The 14,562-nt window shown below is 47.9% G+C and overlaps 1 protein-coding gene across 1 annotated transcript in view; it reads left to right on the forward strand.

The window, feature by feature from the left end:
• The window catches only part of DYNC2H1 (dynein cytoplasmic 2 heavy chain 1), a 1,848,033-nt gene that overhangs the window by 274,998 nt on the left and 1,558,473 nt on the right, over nt 1-14,562 (forward strand). The window contains exon 20 of the mRNA XM_029602426.1: nt 9,331-9,458. Within this exon, the coding sequence (XP_029458286.1) occupies nt 9,331-9,458 (128 nt within the window). The remainder of the gene's footprint in view (nt 1-9,330; nt 9,459-14,562) is intronic.

The raw sequence follows: 14,562 nt of genomic DNA on the forward strand, positions 1-14,562 counted from the left end.
CATGTTAATTACTCGCATAGTAGCGTACCAACTCTACATGACCCAATATAATAGGAATCTCTGGAAACAAGTCCAGGAATTCTAAGAGACCCTGCCACAGCAGTTCCAGGATAGCTGTTAGTGAGCTGCTATCTGTTGGGAGTATCAATCAGATAGGAGTTAGCAATCTGTTATTATTTAGGAGAGTTGTGGGTGGATCCTTGGACCGGTGGCAGATGACCACCCCCGGGGGAAGATCCCGAGAGGGACTACCGGTGAGGCACAGAGTATGGACACAGATACACACTAGTTCTTTTATTAGACAGTATACTGAACCACCAGAGGTGGCTGTAGTGAGCTGGATTGCCCGGCTGGGCTGTAGTCCCTCAAAAACTGGAACAGCGATCCCTGGAGGCTGAGCTGTAGAGAAACTGAAATATAGTGAGTAGGCAGGGTATGCAGGGTTCATGTACTGAACCAGATGGTAACACTCACACAGTGTCTCATAGAAGCCCAGGAGCTGGAATGTATAGGCCCTCGAGGAGCGAGTACCTGGTTCCAGGGAAAGCCCTGAGAGAACGATGGTAATTCACTGATGTAGTTGGCAGTGATGACTTCCAGGCAGAAGAGAGTACCGAGTAGGTCTGGGAACGAGGGTCCTCGAGGAGTGAGTACCGGTTCCAGACTGTCACCTAAAAACAAAGAAGAGAGCGAGACCCCCGAGGAGCGGGTACCCCTAGTAAGTCCGAGGAGGCAGAGTAGCTTAGGTAGAGTAACCCATGTACCATAACCTTTGCTAACTCGATGTGTTAACAATTTCCAAGACCTTATATATCCATCGTGGGTCACGTCATCTTCGGGGGACGCCCCCGAGGTTCGCGCCATTGCCGGTACTTCAGTCGGGGCCACGTGCGCGCCCCTAGGCCTCCAGAAAACATGGCGGTTTGCAGCGTCGAGCCGGTCCGGGGACGCCGGAGGACTTCGGCAGAAGAACGCCGCGGCAGCCAATCTTCCCACGGACAAAGAGGGAGGCGCCAAAGAGGTAAGGAGGGCGGAGAGAGGGCGTCGGGCACCGACGGACACAATAGCTTAGTCTCCATCCTACAGAAAGGATTGGAAGCTGGAAAACACAAGGTCAGAGCAGCCTATGACTCTTTTGAGATAGCATCCAGAGTCTCGGCAGCGGGCATTAGTGCCTGGCTCAAGGCAGGGCCACGACATTGAGCTCTCTCCACATCTTCGCAGCCCATTATTGTCTGAACAAGGCTGGTCGGCAAGACAGCATCTTTGGCCAGTCTGTCCTACGGAATTTGTTTCCAGTGTAAGAACCCAACTCTTCCTACCTAAGGCCCACTGTGAATTTCAGGATGCCCCTTTGTTGCCAACAGCACCCCACTTGTTGTGCCTGTTGCACATTTTTGGGTGCTGGTTGGCCCGCTATATTCTAGGGCAGCCTGTAGCTTGCTATTCACCCATCTATGAGGATTACCATCCTGCTTGTCCTGGGAGAATGTCCTGGGAGAAAGCAGAGTTGCTTACCTGTAACATGTGTTCTCCCAGGACAGCAGGATGTTAGTCCTCACGAAACCCGCCCGCCACACTGGGTTCGGTAACGCTTTCTTATTTTATTTTTCGCTTGTACTTTGTTGCTGTAAAATGAGACTGAAGGGGGACCCCTTGTGGCCACAGGGTTAGTGGCATGCTGGGCATGCTCAGTATGCCAGTCAAAGTTCTAGAAACTTTGGTTATCTTGGTTAAAAAAGGCAAAATAGAAATTGGGCGATAATCAGACAAAATTGAAGGGTCTAAATTTGGCTTCTTTAAAACTGGATAGATACTAGCCTGTTTTAATATAGATGGTACCTGCCTAGTTGTAAAAGATAGGTTGCCAATTTTGGTCAGATCGTGAGCCAGCTCATTATGTAAAAACTTCAGTATAGTTGTTGGACATAGATTCAACATACGGTTCTACAACTAGAGCTATTCAAAGATCCCACTCACCCTTCTTTAGAATATATCTTTTGAAATGTTGTCCAGCTACTAAAACCAATTGTATCTTTAAACAAACTTTGAGAGAGCAAAACAGAAAATTAGGCAGATATATTTGCAACTTTATCAGTAAAAAAAAAAAAAAAAGGCAATTTGTTCAGCTGTAAAGTCATGCGTAAAGCCAGATGCATCATTTTTGGTCACTTCAGTGTGCAGGGTCATTGAGCTCCAGGTTCTAGTAACACATCCACCTTATACCAAGTTTCATCATGATAAGGTGGTTCTGCACACCCATCTTCCTGCCTAAGGTGGTGTCAGAATTCCATCTTAACCAATCATTCTTCCAACATTTATTTATTTATTTATTTATTTATTTATTTATTTCAGATTTTTATATACCGGCATTCGAGACAGCAGTCACATCATGCTGGTTCAAATAGAACAGGGGTGCATAGTAAACATAACTATAACAATGGTGCTGAAAAGGCACCATTGTTATAGTTATATAACATAGTTATATATATATATATATATATATATATATATATATATATATATATATATATATATATATATAGTTATGTAACATGTTTTCCCAGGCAAAATGTCCACCAATATAAACAAGCACTGTAGAGTTTGAACTGCAAGAGAGCATTGGCCTTCTACCTGAAGCATACTGAAGTCCATAGAAAGTTCACCCAGCTTTTTGTTTCTTTTGACACCAACAAACTGGGGATTGCCATTGCCAAACAGACTTTTATCTAGTTGACTAGCAGATTGCATTTTCTTCTGTTATTCCCATGGCGATATCAGTGGCTCTCCTAAAATCAGTCCCCATGGAAGAGATCTGCAAAGTTGTGATGTGGAGTTCTCCTCATCCATTCACATCTCACTACTGTGTGGACAGGGATGACTGGTACGACAGTATGTTTGGCCAGTCTGTCCTACAGAATTTGCTTGAGGTGTAGAACTCAATTCCACTCCCTCCTAGGGCCTGTTGTTTTTGTTCCAGATTGCCTTTCATAAATAAGATAAAATGGGAAAAAGGCTTGTCAGTCTTCTTTTTTCCGCACAGCAGTAGCCTCGTGGTAAAGAGATTCCTGACACGAATTTTCCTCACGGAATTACTAAAAGTTAATTTGCCCCACAGGGGTCCCTCCTTTAACTTTTTTCAGACTGCGGTACTCCGGTAAGTTTTTATCCTTTTTCCGTCTATTACCGTCGAGTTTGGCCCCTCGCGGCCTACTGGCCGTCGACCGTACCGTAGCTCGATTTTTTTCCATGGCCATGGCATCGGGGTTCCATCGGTGCCCAGACTGTACTCGCACCATGTCCATCACAGACTCCCATAAAGTCTGAGTTATGTGTCTTGGACACGAGCACAATGTCTTGACTTGCACCAAATGTGCCCTAATGACACTAAAAGGTCGCAAGGCCAAAATGGAGAAGATGGAACTTCTCTTCCGTGCTCAAACCCCGACTCCGTCCATTGCATCGACGTCGTCAGAGCCGGAACTGTCAACTTCACGTCAGTATTGACCACCGACGACTTCTCGGCCATCGACACCCTCTACTCCCCTTCAAGACCGAGGGGACTGAAGGGAGAAACATCGCCATCGGCACCAAAAGACCTGGACCGTCGAAGGAGCGAAATCATCGACCTCGCCATTGTCCAAGCCGCCGTCAAAGAAACCCCGTCCAGAAAAGGCACCGACCATTTCTGCGACTGGGTCACCGAGGCAACCCTCACCCGACAGGGGATCGGGAGCCGCGACTCCGCTTTAACAGTGGTCCCTCCAGCTATATCTCTGCCTCCTTCTTCTGTTCCGGAGCCGGGGCTGCTTGCTCCAGGTTTCCGAGAAGAACTGGACCCGAATGGTTCAGGAGGCCATCGATAAGGCGATGCAACAACTCCAGGTTCCTCCGGCACTGACACCAATGGCGGGACCAATGGCGGGACCAATGGCGGGACCAATGGCGGGACCGTCCACTGACCCGATTCCGGCAGGGTTGGCACCGCTGATCTCCAGGATGGAAGCGCTCATTGCCGCTCTTCCACCGATGGATCCTGGGTTCCCGATGGCACCGGTGCCCTCCCCGCTTACATTGTCATCGGGAGGAGAAACACCGTTCCGCATCACTCCATCGGGAGTTCTGCCTCAGCCATCGATGCTGATACGTCCCTCACCACGATCCAACCATTGGTGCCGATACGTCCGTTGGCGCTACCGAGCCATCCATCGATGCCCTCGATGCCTGTGCCGGTGCCTTCAATGCCTTCATTGGTGCCTCCGATAATTCCTCTGATTCGTTCAGAGCCTAGACCAGGACCTTCAGGTATTCCACCACTCTATCCCCCTCTAATTCCTAGAGGGACAGGTGCTGATCCCTACGACACCTGGACCGATGGTTCCTCTTCAGACACCGATGATTTACCTCACCACCTTCACCCACTGAAAGTAGGAAGGGTTCTCCTCCAGAGGACCTCTCCTTTATAAATTTTGTGAAGGAAATGTATGAATTGGTCCCCTTCCAATTGCAGACTGAACAGGATGATAGGCACCAGATGATGGAGTTACTCCAATTCCTGGATGCCCCCAAGGTAATAACCTCCATTCCTATCCACCAGGTTCTTCTGGATCTCCTGAAGAAGAACTGGGAACATCCTGGCTCTATTCCTCCAGTCCACAGGAAAGCTGACACTACCTATTTGGTGCAGTCAGCTCCAGGCTTTCAGAAATCACAATTGGATCGCCACTCTGTAGTAGTGGAGTCTGCACAGAAGAGAGCAAAGAGGTCAAAGCCTCACTCTTCAGTTCCCCCTGGCAAGAAACAAAAGTTCCTAGATGCCATAGGTCACCGAGTCTTCCAAGGGTCAATGCTCATCTCTCGGATTGCCGCCTATCAGCTCTATATGACCCAATATAACAGGGTCATTTTTAAGCAGTTACAAGACTTGTGGGACTCTCTGCCTCAGCAATTTCAAGAACAGCTACAAACCCTAGTAAACAAGGGTTTTGAGGCAGGCAAGCATGAGATCAGGACATCTTATGACATCTTTGATACTCAAGTCTTCTGACCTTCGGCCGGAAGTACAAGACAGGTTATCCGACCTGCCATGTGTCAGAAATTATCTGTTTGTCGAACAGATTCAATGGACGGTGGTGGAACTTAAGGACCATCATGAGACCCTAAGACAGTTCTCTCAGATGCCTTCTGACTATTCTTCTAAGCAGCCCTTCAGAAAGGACTCTAAAAAGTCTTTCCGCCCGAAGAAGTCCTATCCGCCACCAGCCAGATCCCGTGCCACGAGACCTTATCAAAAACCACAGTCTCGTCAAACACAAACAAAAGCCACAAGCAGCTCCTCAACCAGGGCCTGCTTCAGGTTTTTGACTTCCACCTAGAGAGCAGCAGCCAGATTCCACTGCCTCACATACCAGTGGGAGGGCGATTGTGCCACTTCCACAACATATGGCACTCAATCACCTCAGACCAATGGGTACTGGCAATAATTGCTCAGGGTTACCATCTGAACATTCTCTCCCTGCCTCCGGACACCCCACCTCTACCGAGGTGGAGAACATCGGATCACTCCATTCTTCTGGATCAAGGGGTCTCCCTCCTTCTCCAGTCCAAAGCAATAGAACCCGACCCTACTTTCAGCACGGCCTAGGGTTCTATTCCTGGTACTTTCTAATTCCCAAAAAATCGTGAGGTGTTCGTCCTATTCTGGACCTACGGGCCCTCAACAAGTACCTACAGTGAGAGAAGTTCAAGATGCTAACCTTGGGCTCGCTTCTCCCTCTTTTACAAAGAGGAGATTGGCTCTGCTCTCTAGACCTCCAGGACACATATACTCATATTGCGATAACTCCATCTCATCGCAAATACCTGAGGTTTCTAGTAGGCCCCAAGCACTATCAATACCGAGTGCTTCCATTTGGCCTAGCGTCTGCGCCATGAGTCTTCACAAAATGCCTCGTAGTAGTTGCAGCCTTCCTCAGAACCCAAGGTGTTCACGTCTACCCCTACCTAGACGACTGGTTAGTCAGGGCTCCCACTCAGCAAGTGCTCTGTCATCCCTCAATCTAACCTTACACACCTTAATTTCAATAGGATTTCTCGTCAACTACAACAAATCCTATTTAGTCCCATCTCAAACCTTGTCGTTCATTGGGGCAGACTTGGACACCTTGCAGGCAAAGGCTTTCCTGCCTCGACAGCGAGCACTAACTCTCGTGTCTCTTGCTCACCAGCTGCAGTCTCAGCACTCTGCGACTGCACGCCAATTTCTCATCCTCCTGGGATACATGGCGTCCTCAGTCCACGTTGCACCAATGGCCCGCTTGGCCATGAGACTCATGCACTGGACTCTAAGGTCACAATGGACTCAATCCATTCAGCCCCTGTTGACCGTTGTCCACGTCACCGATTCACTCCGTCTGTCTCTTGCCTGGTGGAAAAATCAGATCAATCTCCTCTAGGGCTTGCCCTTCCAGGCTCCAGGCCCTCAAATCACGTTCACCACCGACGCTTCCAACCTCGGCTGGGGAGCCCATGTGGCCAATCTGCAGACACAAGGCTCTTGGTCTCCAGAGGAAGCCAAACACTAAATAAATTTCCTGGAGCTTAGAGCAATCAGATATGCTCTCAGGCCTTTACAGGATCACCTCTCAAACCAAGTCATCCTGATTCAGACGAACAACCAGGTGGCCATGTGGTACATCAACAAACAGGGAGGCACAGGCTCCTTCCTTCGTGTCAGGAAGCTGCGCAGATATGGGCGGAAGCTCTCTCCCATTCGAAGTACCTCAGGGCCACCTACTTGCCGGGAGTGGACAATGTGTTGGCAGACAAGCTGAGTCGCACTTTTCAACCGCACGAGTGGTCTCTCAACCCCTCGGTAGCAAACTCCATCTCTTCCAACAATGGGGATATCCTCGGATAGACCTTTTTGCGTCTCCTCACAACCGCAAAGTAGAGAACTACTGCTCTCTCATTCACAGCAAACGCTCTCAGCCCAGAGACGCATTCTCCCTCTCATGGGCATTCGGACTGCTCTATGCATTCCCTCCACTTCCTCTTCTCTTGAAGACTCTCGAAGTTACGTCAGGACAAGGGAACCCATGATCCTGATAGCACCTCACTGGCCACGCCAAGTGTGGTTTCCAATACTTCAGGATCTCTCCTTCGCAGGCGCATTCCCTTAGGAACGGACCCGCTTCTGATCACTCAAAACTTCGGGTGCCTACGCCATCCCAATCTTCACGCCTTGTCCCTGATGGCATGGATGTTGAAAGGTTATCCTTCAGCCACTTAATCTTTCTGAACCAGTTTTCCCGTCTCTTGATTGTTTCACGGAAGCCTTCCACGAGAAAGTCTTACTCTTACAAATGGAAAAGGTTCACGTCATGGTGCTCCTTCTCAGTCCCTTTGACCCCTTTTCCTGTCCAACCCCGAAGTTTTCTGGACTATCTCTGGCATCTTATCAGAGTCAGGTCTTAAGACTTCTTCCATCAGAATTCATGTCAATGCGGTAGCCGCCTTCATTAAAGGTGTCGGGGATGTCCCCTATATCAGTACAAACCCCTGTTGTAACATGTTTTTTGAAGGGCTTGCTCCACATCAAGCCTCCCACTAAGTCTCCGGCCCTTCTTGGGACCTTAATCTGGTTTTAGGTTGGCTCATGAAACCTCCATTCGAGCCTCTTCACTCTTGTGATCTTCAGCATCTCACATAGAAGTGATTTCCTTTTGGCTATCACTTCAGCTCGCAGAGTTAGTGAATTACAGGCCCTAGTTACCTATCCGCCGTACACTAACGTCTGCAGGACCGGGTGGTACTCTGCACTCACCCTAATTCTTACCTAAGGTAGTTTCGGATTTTCATCTCAATCAATCCATCATACTACCTACCTTTTTTCCCAGGCCCCATGCCAATCCAGGAGAACAAGCTCTGCATACCCTTGACTGTAAACGGACTCTGGCGTTCTACCTAGACCATACAGCTGCCCACAGGGAAAGCACTCAATTGTTTGTTTCTTTCTACCCTAACAAGTTAGGGAAGCCTGTGGGTAAGCAGACTCTCTCCTCCTGGTTGGTGGACTGCATATCCTTTTGCTATCAGCAAGCGGGCATTCCATTTCAAGACCATGTTAAAGCACACTCTGTGAGGGCCATGGCGACTTTCAGTAGCAAAACCTGCGATCGGTGCCGCTTCCTGACATTTGCAAGGCTACAACCTGGAGTTCTCTCCACACCTTTGCAGCCCACTATTGCTTGGACAAAGCCGGAAGACAAGATTCCATCTTCGGCCAGTCTGTCCTTCGTAACCTATTTACAACGTGACGTACCTACACCCTTTCGCCTGCCCGGTGGGGTTCAGGATGCCCTCTACCAAATTCAACCCCAGTTGCTGTGCCTGTTGCATGCCTTTGGGTACATTTGGTGCATGTTCGGACATCCTCAGCTCGGTACTTACCCATATGTGAGGACTACCATCTTGCTTGTCCTGTGAGAAAGCAAATGTTGCTTACCTGTAGCAGGTGTTCTCACAGGACAGCAGGATGTTATTCCTCACGAAACCCGCCCGCCGCCCCGCAGTGTTGGGTTCGTAACGTTTTATTATTTTATTTTTCGGCACTGCCTGTAGCTTTTAAATAAAACTGAAGGGGGCTCCTGCTGGCTGCAGGGTTAGTGCCATGCTGGGCATGCCCAGTAGGGTCCAGTCAAAGCTCTGGAAACTTTGACAGAAGTTTTCCGTGATTGGGCTCCATCCTGTGATGTCACCCATATGTGAGGACTAACATCCTGCTGTCCTGTGAGAACACCTGTTACAGGTAAGCAACATTTGCTTTCTCCGAAGTCAGCAGGATGTCAGTCCCCACAAAACCTGCCCATTTTCCCTTGGAGTTAGCTTCCAGTTATAAATTCTAAGGTACAAGATTGAAGGGGTCTCTGCGTGGACATGTGTATGTTGGTATGCAGGGCATGCTCATTGAGGCACAGTCAAAATTTTAGAAATATTGACACACATGTTCTGGGCCGGACTCCATTGAATGATGTCACCCTACTTGTCAGGATTGACATTCTGCTTGACCTCCTAGAACATCTGTTACAGGTAAGCAATTATGCTATATGAAGATAATTGACTTTTCAGCAGAAGACTGGCCTCAAATGGGTGGATGTGAAACAAGGTCCTCCTCTTTATACCTTAACTTAGAGTTACAAATTTTTCAAACCCAGGGTTTACTTAAGGTATAGACTTGGGGGGTTATTCACACTGAAAATGGTATAATATGTGCTTCTGGCATTATGATTTTTTATTTAAGCACCTGTTTTTTTTTTCATATCTACACAGCTCACCTGCATGATATTGATTCGTTTGTTACTGAGGGCATGGAAGCATTATCGGTCAGACCTCAGACTGTAGATGAAATTGGCGAAGCTAATGTGCAGCATGAGAAACTACAAGCTAAGAAACCAGAGGTACAAAATAATTTCTTTTGGTAACAGAACAGAATGATCTTAGCAACTTTTCTCCTTATTTATAGAACCCAGCATTATGTACCTGTAAATGGGATTATTTTACCTTAATGTGGAAGAGTGCAAAGTGATGCACATAGGTAAAAATAATCCTAATTACAGGTACAGAGTGCTGACTTCTATATTGTGAGTTACCACCTAGGAAAAGGACCTTGGAGTTCTTGGGCACAATATGTTGAAATCCTCAGCTCAGTGTGTGATCGCAGTCAAAAAAGCAAATAGAATGCTAGGAATGATCTGAAAAGGAATGGAGAATAAAACGGAATATATCATATTACTTCTGTAATGAGCCATGCTGTGATTGCATCTTGAATGTTTTGTGCAGTTCTGGTTGCCCATCTCAAGAAAGATATAGTGGAAATAGAAAAGGTGCAGATAAGGGCGACAAAAATAATAAAGGGGATGGAACATCTCTCTTATGGTGAGAGGCTACTAAGGCTTGAGCTCTTCAGCTTAGAAAAGAGACAGCTGAGAGAGAGAGCATGATAGAAGTTTATAAAATCATGAGTGGGGTGGTATGGATAAATAAAGGATGGTTATTTACCCTTTCAAATAATACTTAAAAAAAGGACACTCCATGTAACTAGCAACCAGCATATTTAAAACAGATTGTGGAAGGCAATTTTTCACTCAATGCATTATCAAGCTGTGGAGTCTTTTGCCAGAGGATGTGGTCAAGATGACTGGCAAGTGGGGTATAAAAGAGGTTTGGACAAATTCATGGAGGAAAAGTGCATACCATATTATTAGCCAGGTAGAATAAAGAAAGCTATTGCTATCCTTGGGAGTGAGTAACAGGAATTAGATCTATTTTATGGGATCTGACAGGTACAAGCGACCTGGATTGCCCACTGTCAGAGAAAGGATGCTGGGCTCGATGGATTTTGGTCTGACCCAGCATGGCAATTCCTTGTATGTACCCAGATCAGTCCAGACGCCTGGGTTTTGCCTCCCCTCCAGCAGATGGAGACAGAGAAAGTTTTACTGACACTGACTCTTAACCATTGGTGCCACCTGCAGTCCCTCACTATTTCTCTATCTCCAGCAGATGGTGGAGGTGCAAAGCCTGCAGTCTGAGTTAAAAAAAAAAGAAAAAGAGAACAGAGTAGTTGAACTATGGATTTCAGCCTCCCAGGGGGTTGTTAGGTCCCGGTGGGCCATCCCCTCTGGTTTAAGAGGCGGACAAGCAGGGGGTTGGATACCCTTTTTTAAGTTTGCTCCTTGTGTGCCGGACAGGGATGACAACCGGGGGGCCCGGTTCACTCGCCTTGGGGGATGGACTAAGCCTACAGTCAATTCTCTGAGGGAAGTAATTATCTTTTTTGTCTTTTGGTTAAAGTTTTTGTTGAAAAAAGAAAATAGAAAAGAGGAGTCTGTTTCAAGTTTCAGACGGCGTCAGGATGACTGTGGGATGGCTCACTGTTGGCCCTACTCTATTCATTCCTTGATCGAGCAGCTCAATCCTTTGTCCCCTTTCCTCCAGCAGCCTCTGCACTCGCAGCCGGCGCCGGGGTTCATGCCGTGTTGTGTGGCCTGTGCTGCCTGCGGTCTCGCATGAGGGAAAATGCTCCTGGTGTCTCTCTGGTGGAGAGGGCCCTTCAAGGAGCACAGCGGTAGTGAGGTCGTCTAGGTGCTGCGAGCCTGGAGGACTCTTGCCAGCGTGATAGCTCGCTGCCGATTCCTTTCCGCTAAGTGCAGGAACGGTGGCCATTTTATCCAATTTCAGGGCTGCCACGTAAACCGCAGAAGGGGAGGGGGAATTTCCTCCTCTGTTGTCTCTGGTGGTAAGGGCCTCCAGGGAGGTCAGGGCACCGGGGGAGCCCCTTCAGGAGTGAAGTAGACCCAGGGGATGTTTCTTCGGATTTTATGTTGCTGCTGCACAAAGCGTATAAGGCTTAGAGGTCTGTGCGGCGCAAGTTGGTGAAGGCAGGCCCCCTTGAGGCCGACCAAGAGATCCAGGTCCTCCAGAGAGGAGGGGGCCACAAGGGTCTGGGGGCTCCTGAGGGCCACGGTGCCGCTGCCTGCTGCCGACAACTCCTTTGAAGTTTCAGGGGTCAGTACAGGACCCTTTGGGATTGGATTCGAGTTTTCCAGATAAAGATCTGGATCACAGTCTTTCAAAGGACCTGTCTGTCAATGGTGATGACCCATAGGTGCTAAAGTTTTCCACAAGGAAGAACTAGGCCCCCTGATACCTGATGTTCTGGAGGAGCTTGGCATCGAGGTTCTGCGAGAGGACTCCAAGTTTGGCTCAGTGGATCTGGTCATGGTTGGCCTCAGCTGTCCAGCGAGGTCCTTCCCATTTAACAAGTCCATCAATGCATTGCTGTTTAGGGAATGAGGTACTCCCGACACAGGCCTGAAGATCAGCAGAGCCATGGACAAATTGTATCCTTTGTCTGAGGATGCCCTGGAACTTCTGAAGGTCCCGAAGGTTGATGCTTCTGTCTCAGCGGGAACAAAGAAGACCAAAATTCCGATTACTGGGTCTGTAGCTCTAAAGGACCTTCAGGATAGGAAGTTGGAGGTGCACTTCAAGAAAGATTTTGAGGTGTTGGCTCTTGGTGTTCGGGCTGCTATGTGTGGCAGTTTTATGTTGAGAGCAGGCTTGTTCTGGGTGCAGCAGCTACAGTCAGGTCCTTGTCTGGCACTGAAGCCCAACAGGTAGAGCAGCTGGAGGCCGTTGTGGCTTATACTGCGAATGCCCTGTATGACCTTCTCAGGACCTCCTCCACGACAATGGTATTGGCGGTCTTGGCTGGTCGGCTCCTCTGGTTGCAGAATTGGTAGGCCGACGTTTCGTCCAAGTCTCAGTTGGGAGCCTTACCCTTCAAGTGGAAGCTGCTCTTTGGCAAGGATTTGGAGAAATTGATCAAGTCTCTTGGTGAGAATAAGGTTCATAAGTTGCCTGAGGATAAGCCGAAAGGGAAGAGTTCCCTGCTGTCTCATGCCCATTTCCGAGGGAATCTGCATTCTTGGCCCTCCAGACCATCTGGAAGTCTCGAATAGGCAGCCATCTTGGAACTAGTCCTTTTGGGGTCGTAGACCTGGCAGAGATGGCTGCTCTCAGGGCGGAGGGGGAGCTAAATCAGCCCAATGAAGTGAGACTGGTCCACTCCTCGGTTCCTATGATTGGGGGTCAGCTGGCTCTGTTTTATGAGGAGTGGACCAAGATCATGTTCGACCAGTGGGTCTTAAGTGTGATAAAACAATGTCATGCTTTAGAATTTGCTCGGCTGTTAAAAGATTGGCAGTACAAGAGACCGTGTGTTGCCAGAGCAAACTGGGAGCCATCATTCCTGTCCCTCTAGAATAGTGGGGGACAGGGCGTTATTCCATTTATTTCATAGTTCCCAAGAAGGAGGGCATGTTCCGTCCGCTCCTCGATTTATTTATTTAGCGCTTTAATATACTGACATTCGTTTGCACATCACATTGGTTTACAGTCGAACATGTGAACTATAGAAGAAATTACATATTAACAATTTAATAAACTATGTCTTAACAATTTGAACAGCTAAGGAGATTAAGAGGCGAAAGGAGGTAGGAATGCAAGAGATCAAAAACAGAAAGGAACAAGTAACTATAATAATTGTAACTGTGGAGGTCAGCAAGTTGTGGAAGGGTATGAGAGTTTCAGGAATGTGATTTCGTAGTGGGGAGGAGCTTGAGAGTCAGTGTCGAGAGCGTGCGAAGATTATTGGTAGGCTTGCTTAAAGAGCCAGGTTTTAAGTTGGTTTTTTTAAAGTTTTGGGTGTTAGTTTCAAGCCTTAAGTCAGGGGGCATTGTGTTCCAGATCGTAGGCCCAGCAAGGAAGAATGCACGTTCCCGAGTCGAGGATAGGTGAGTGAGTTTAGGAGAGGTTATTGGTAAAGTGCCATTATTGGCAGATCTTGTGGATCTTCGAGGGGGTTGAAAGTGGAAGGAGGGTTGAACCAGTTTATATTTTGGTTGTATAGTGTTTTGTGGATAAGAGTGAGACTCTTGAAGCATATTCTGAGGTGAATGGGGAGCCAGTGAAAGTTTTTTAGTATAGGGGTGATGTGTTCGTTTCTTCTGGTGTTTGTGAGGATTCTGGCGGTGGCATTTTGTAGCATTTGCAGGGGTTTTAGGGAGGTTGCTGGGAGTCCTAAAAGTAAGGAGTTGCAATAGTCTATTTTGGATAGGATGAGGACCCGAAGGACTGTTCTGAAATCGTTTTGAAGAAGGAGGGGCCTTAGTTTTTTTAGTACGTGGAGTTTGTAAAACAGTCTTTTATAGTAGAGTTTATGAATTCTTTTAGGTTAAACTCAGTTAAACTCGTTCAAGTAGGGGTAGACCTGTACCTCATCCCTCCGGACAACTGCAGCGACCACGACCATTACCTTGGTAATGGTCCCGGGTGCAGTCACCAGACTGAAAGGCAGAGCGCAAAACTTAAAAAAGAATGTGGCCTTGAAGGTTTCTCGGTTCCGAAAGGAAACCCTGCAGTCGCTGATTGCTGCGGTGCACAAGGAGTACCTAGCATCTCTGGATTTAACAGAAGCGTACCTGCACATAGGGATTTGGCCCGATCATCAGCGATTTCTGAAATTCGTGATTCTGGAAGATCATTTTCAGTTTTGCGCTCTGCCTTTCGGTCTGGTGATTGCGCCTGGGACCATTACCAAGGTAATGGTTGTGGTGGCTGCAGCTGTCCAGTGGGATGAGGTACTGGTCCACCCCTATTTGAACGACTGGCTGATTCGGATGAAATTGGAAACCCTTTATCAACAGGCAGTGGACTTAGTCCTTTGGCACTTGCGATCCTTGGGGTGGATAGTCAGTCTGTCCAAGAGTTATCTGGTCCCCTCCCAGAGCTTAGAATTTCTGGGGGTGCGTTTCGATACGAGGGTGTGGAAGGTATTCCTCACCGAGGAGTGGATTTCCAAGTTGCAAGCTCAAGTTCGTGGATTGTTGAAAAAGCAGTTGCCCAAGTTCTGGGATTACTTACAAGTCCTTGGGTCTCTGGTTTCCACCTTAGAGCTGGTTCCATGGGCGTTTGCTCATATGTGGCTTCTGCAGTTGG

The sequence above is a fragment of the Rhinatrema bivittatum genome, chromosome 5 (assembly GCF_901001135.1).
Source record: "Rhinatrema bivittatum chromosome 5, aRhiBiv1.1, whole genome shotgun sequence".
NCBI lineage: Eukaryota > Metazoa > Chordata > Amphibia > Gymnophiona > Rhinatrematidae > Rhinatrema > Rhinatrema bivittatum.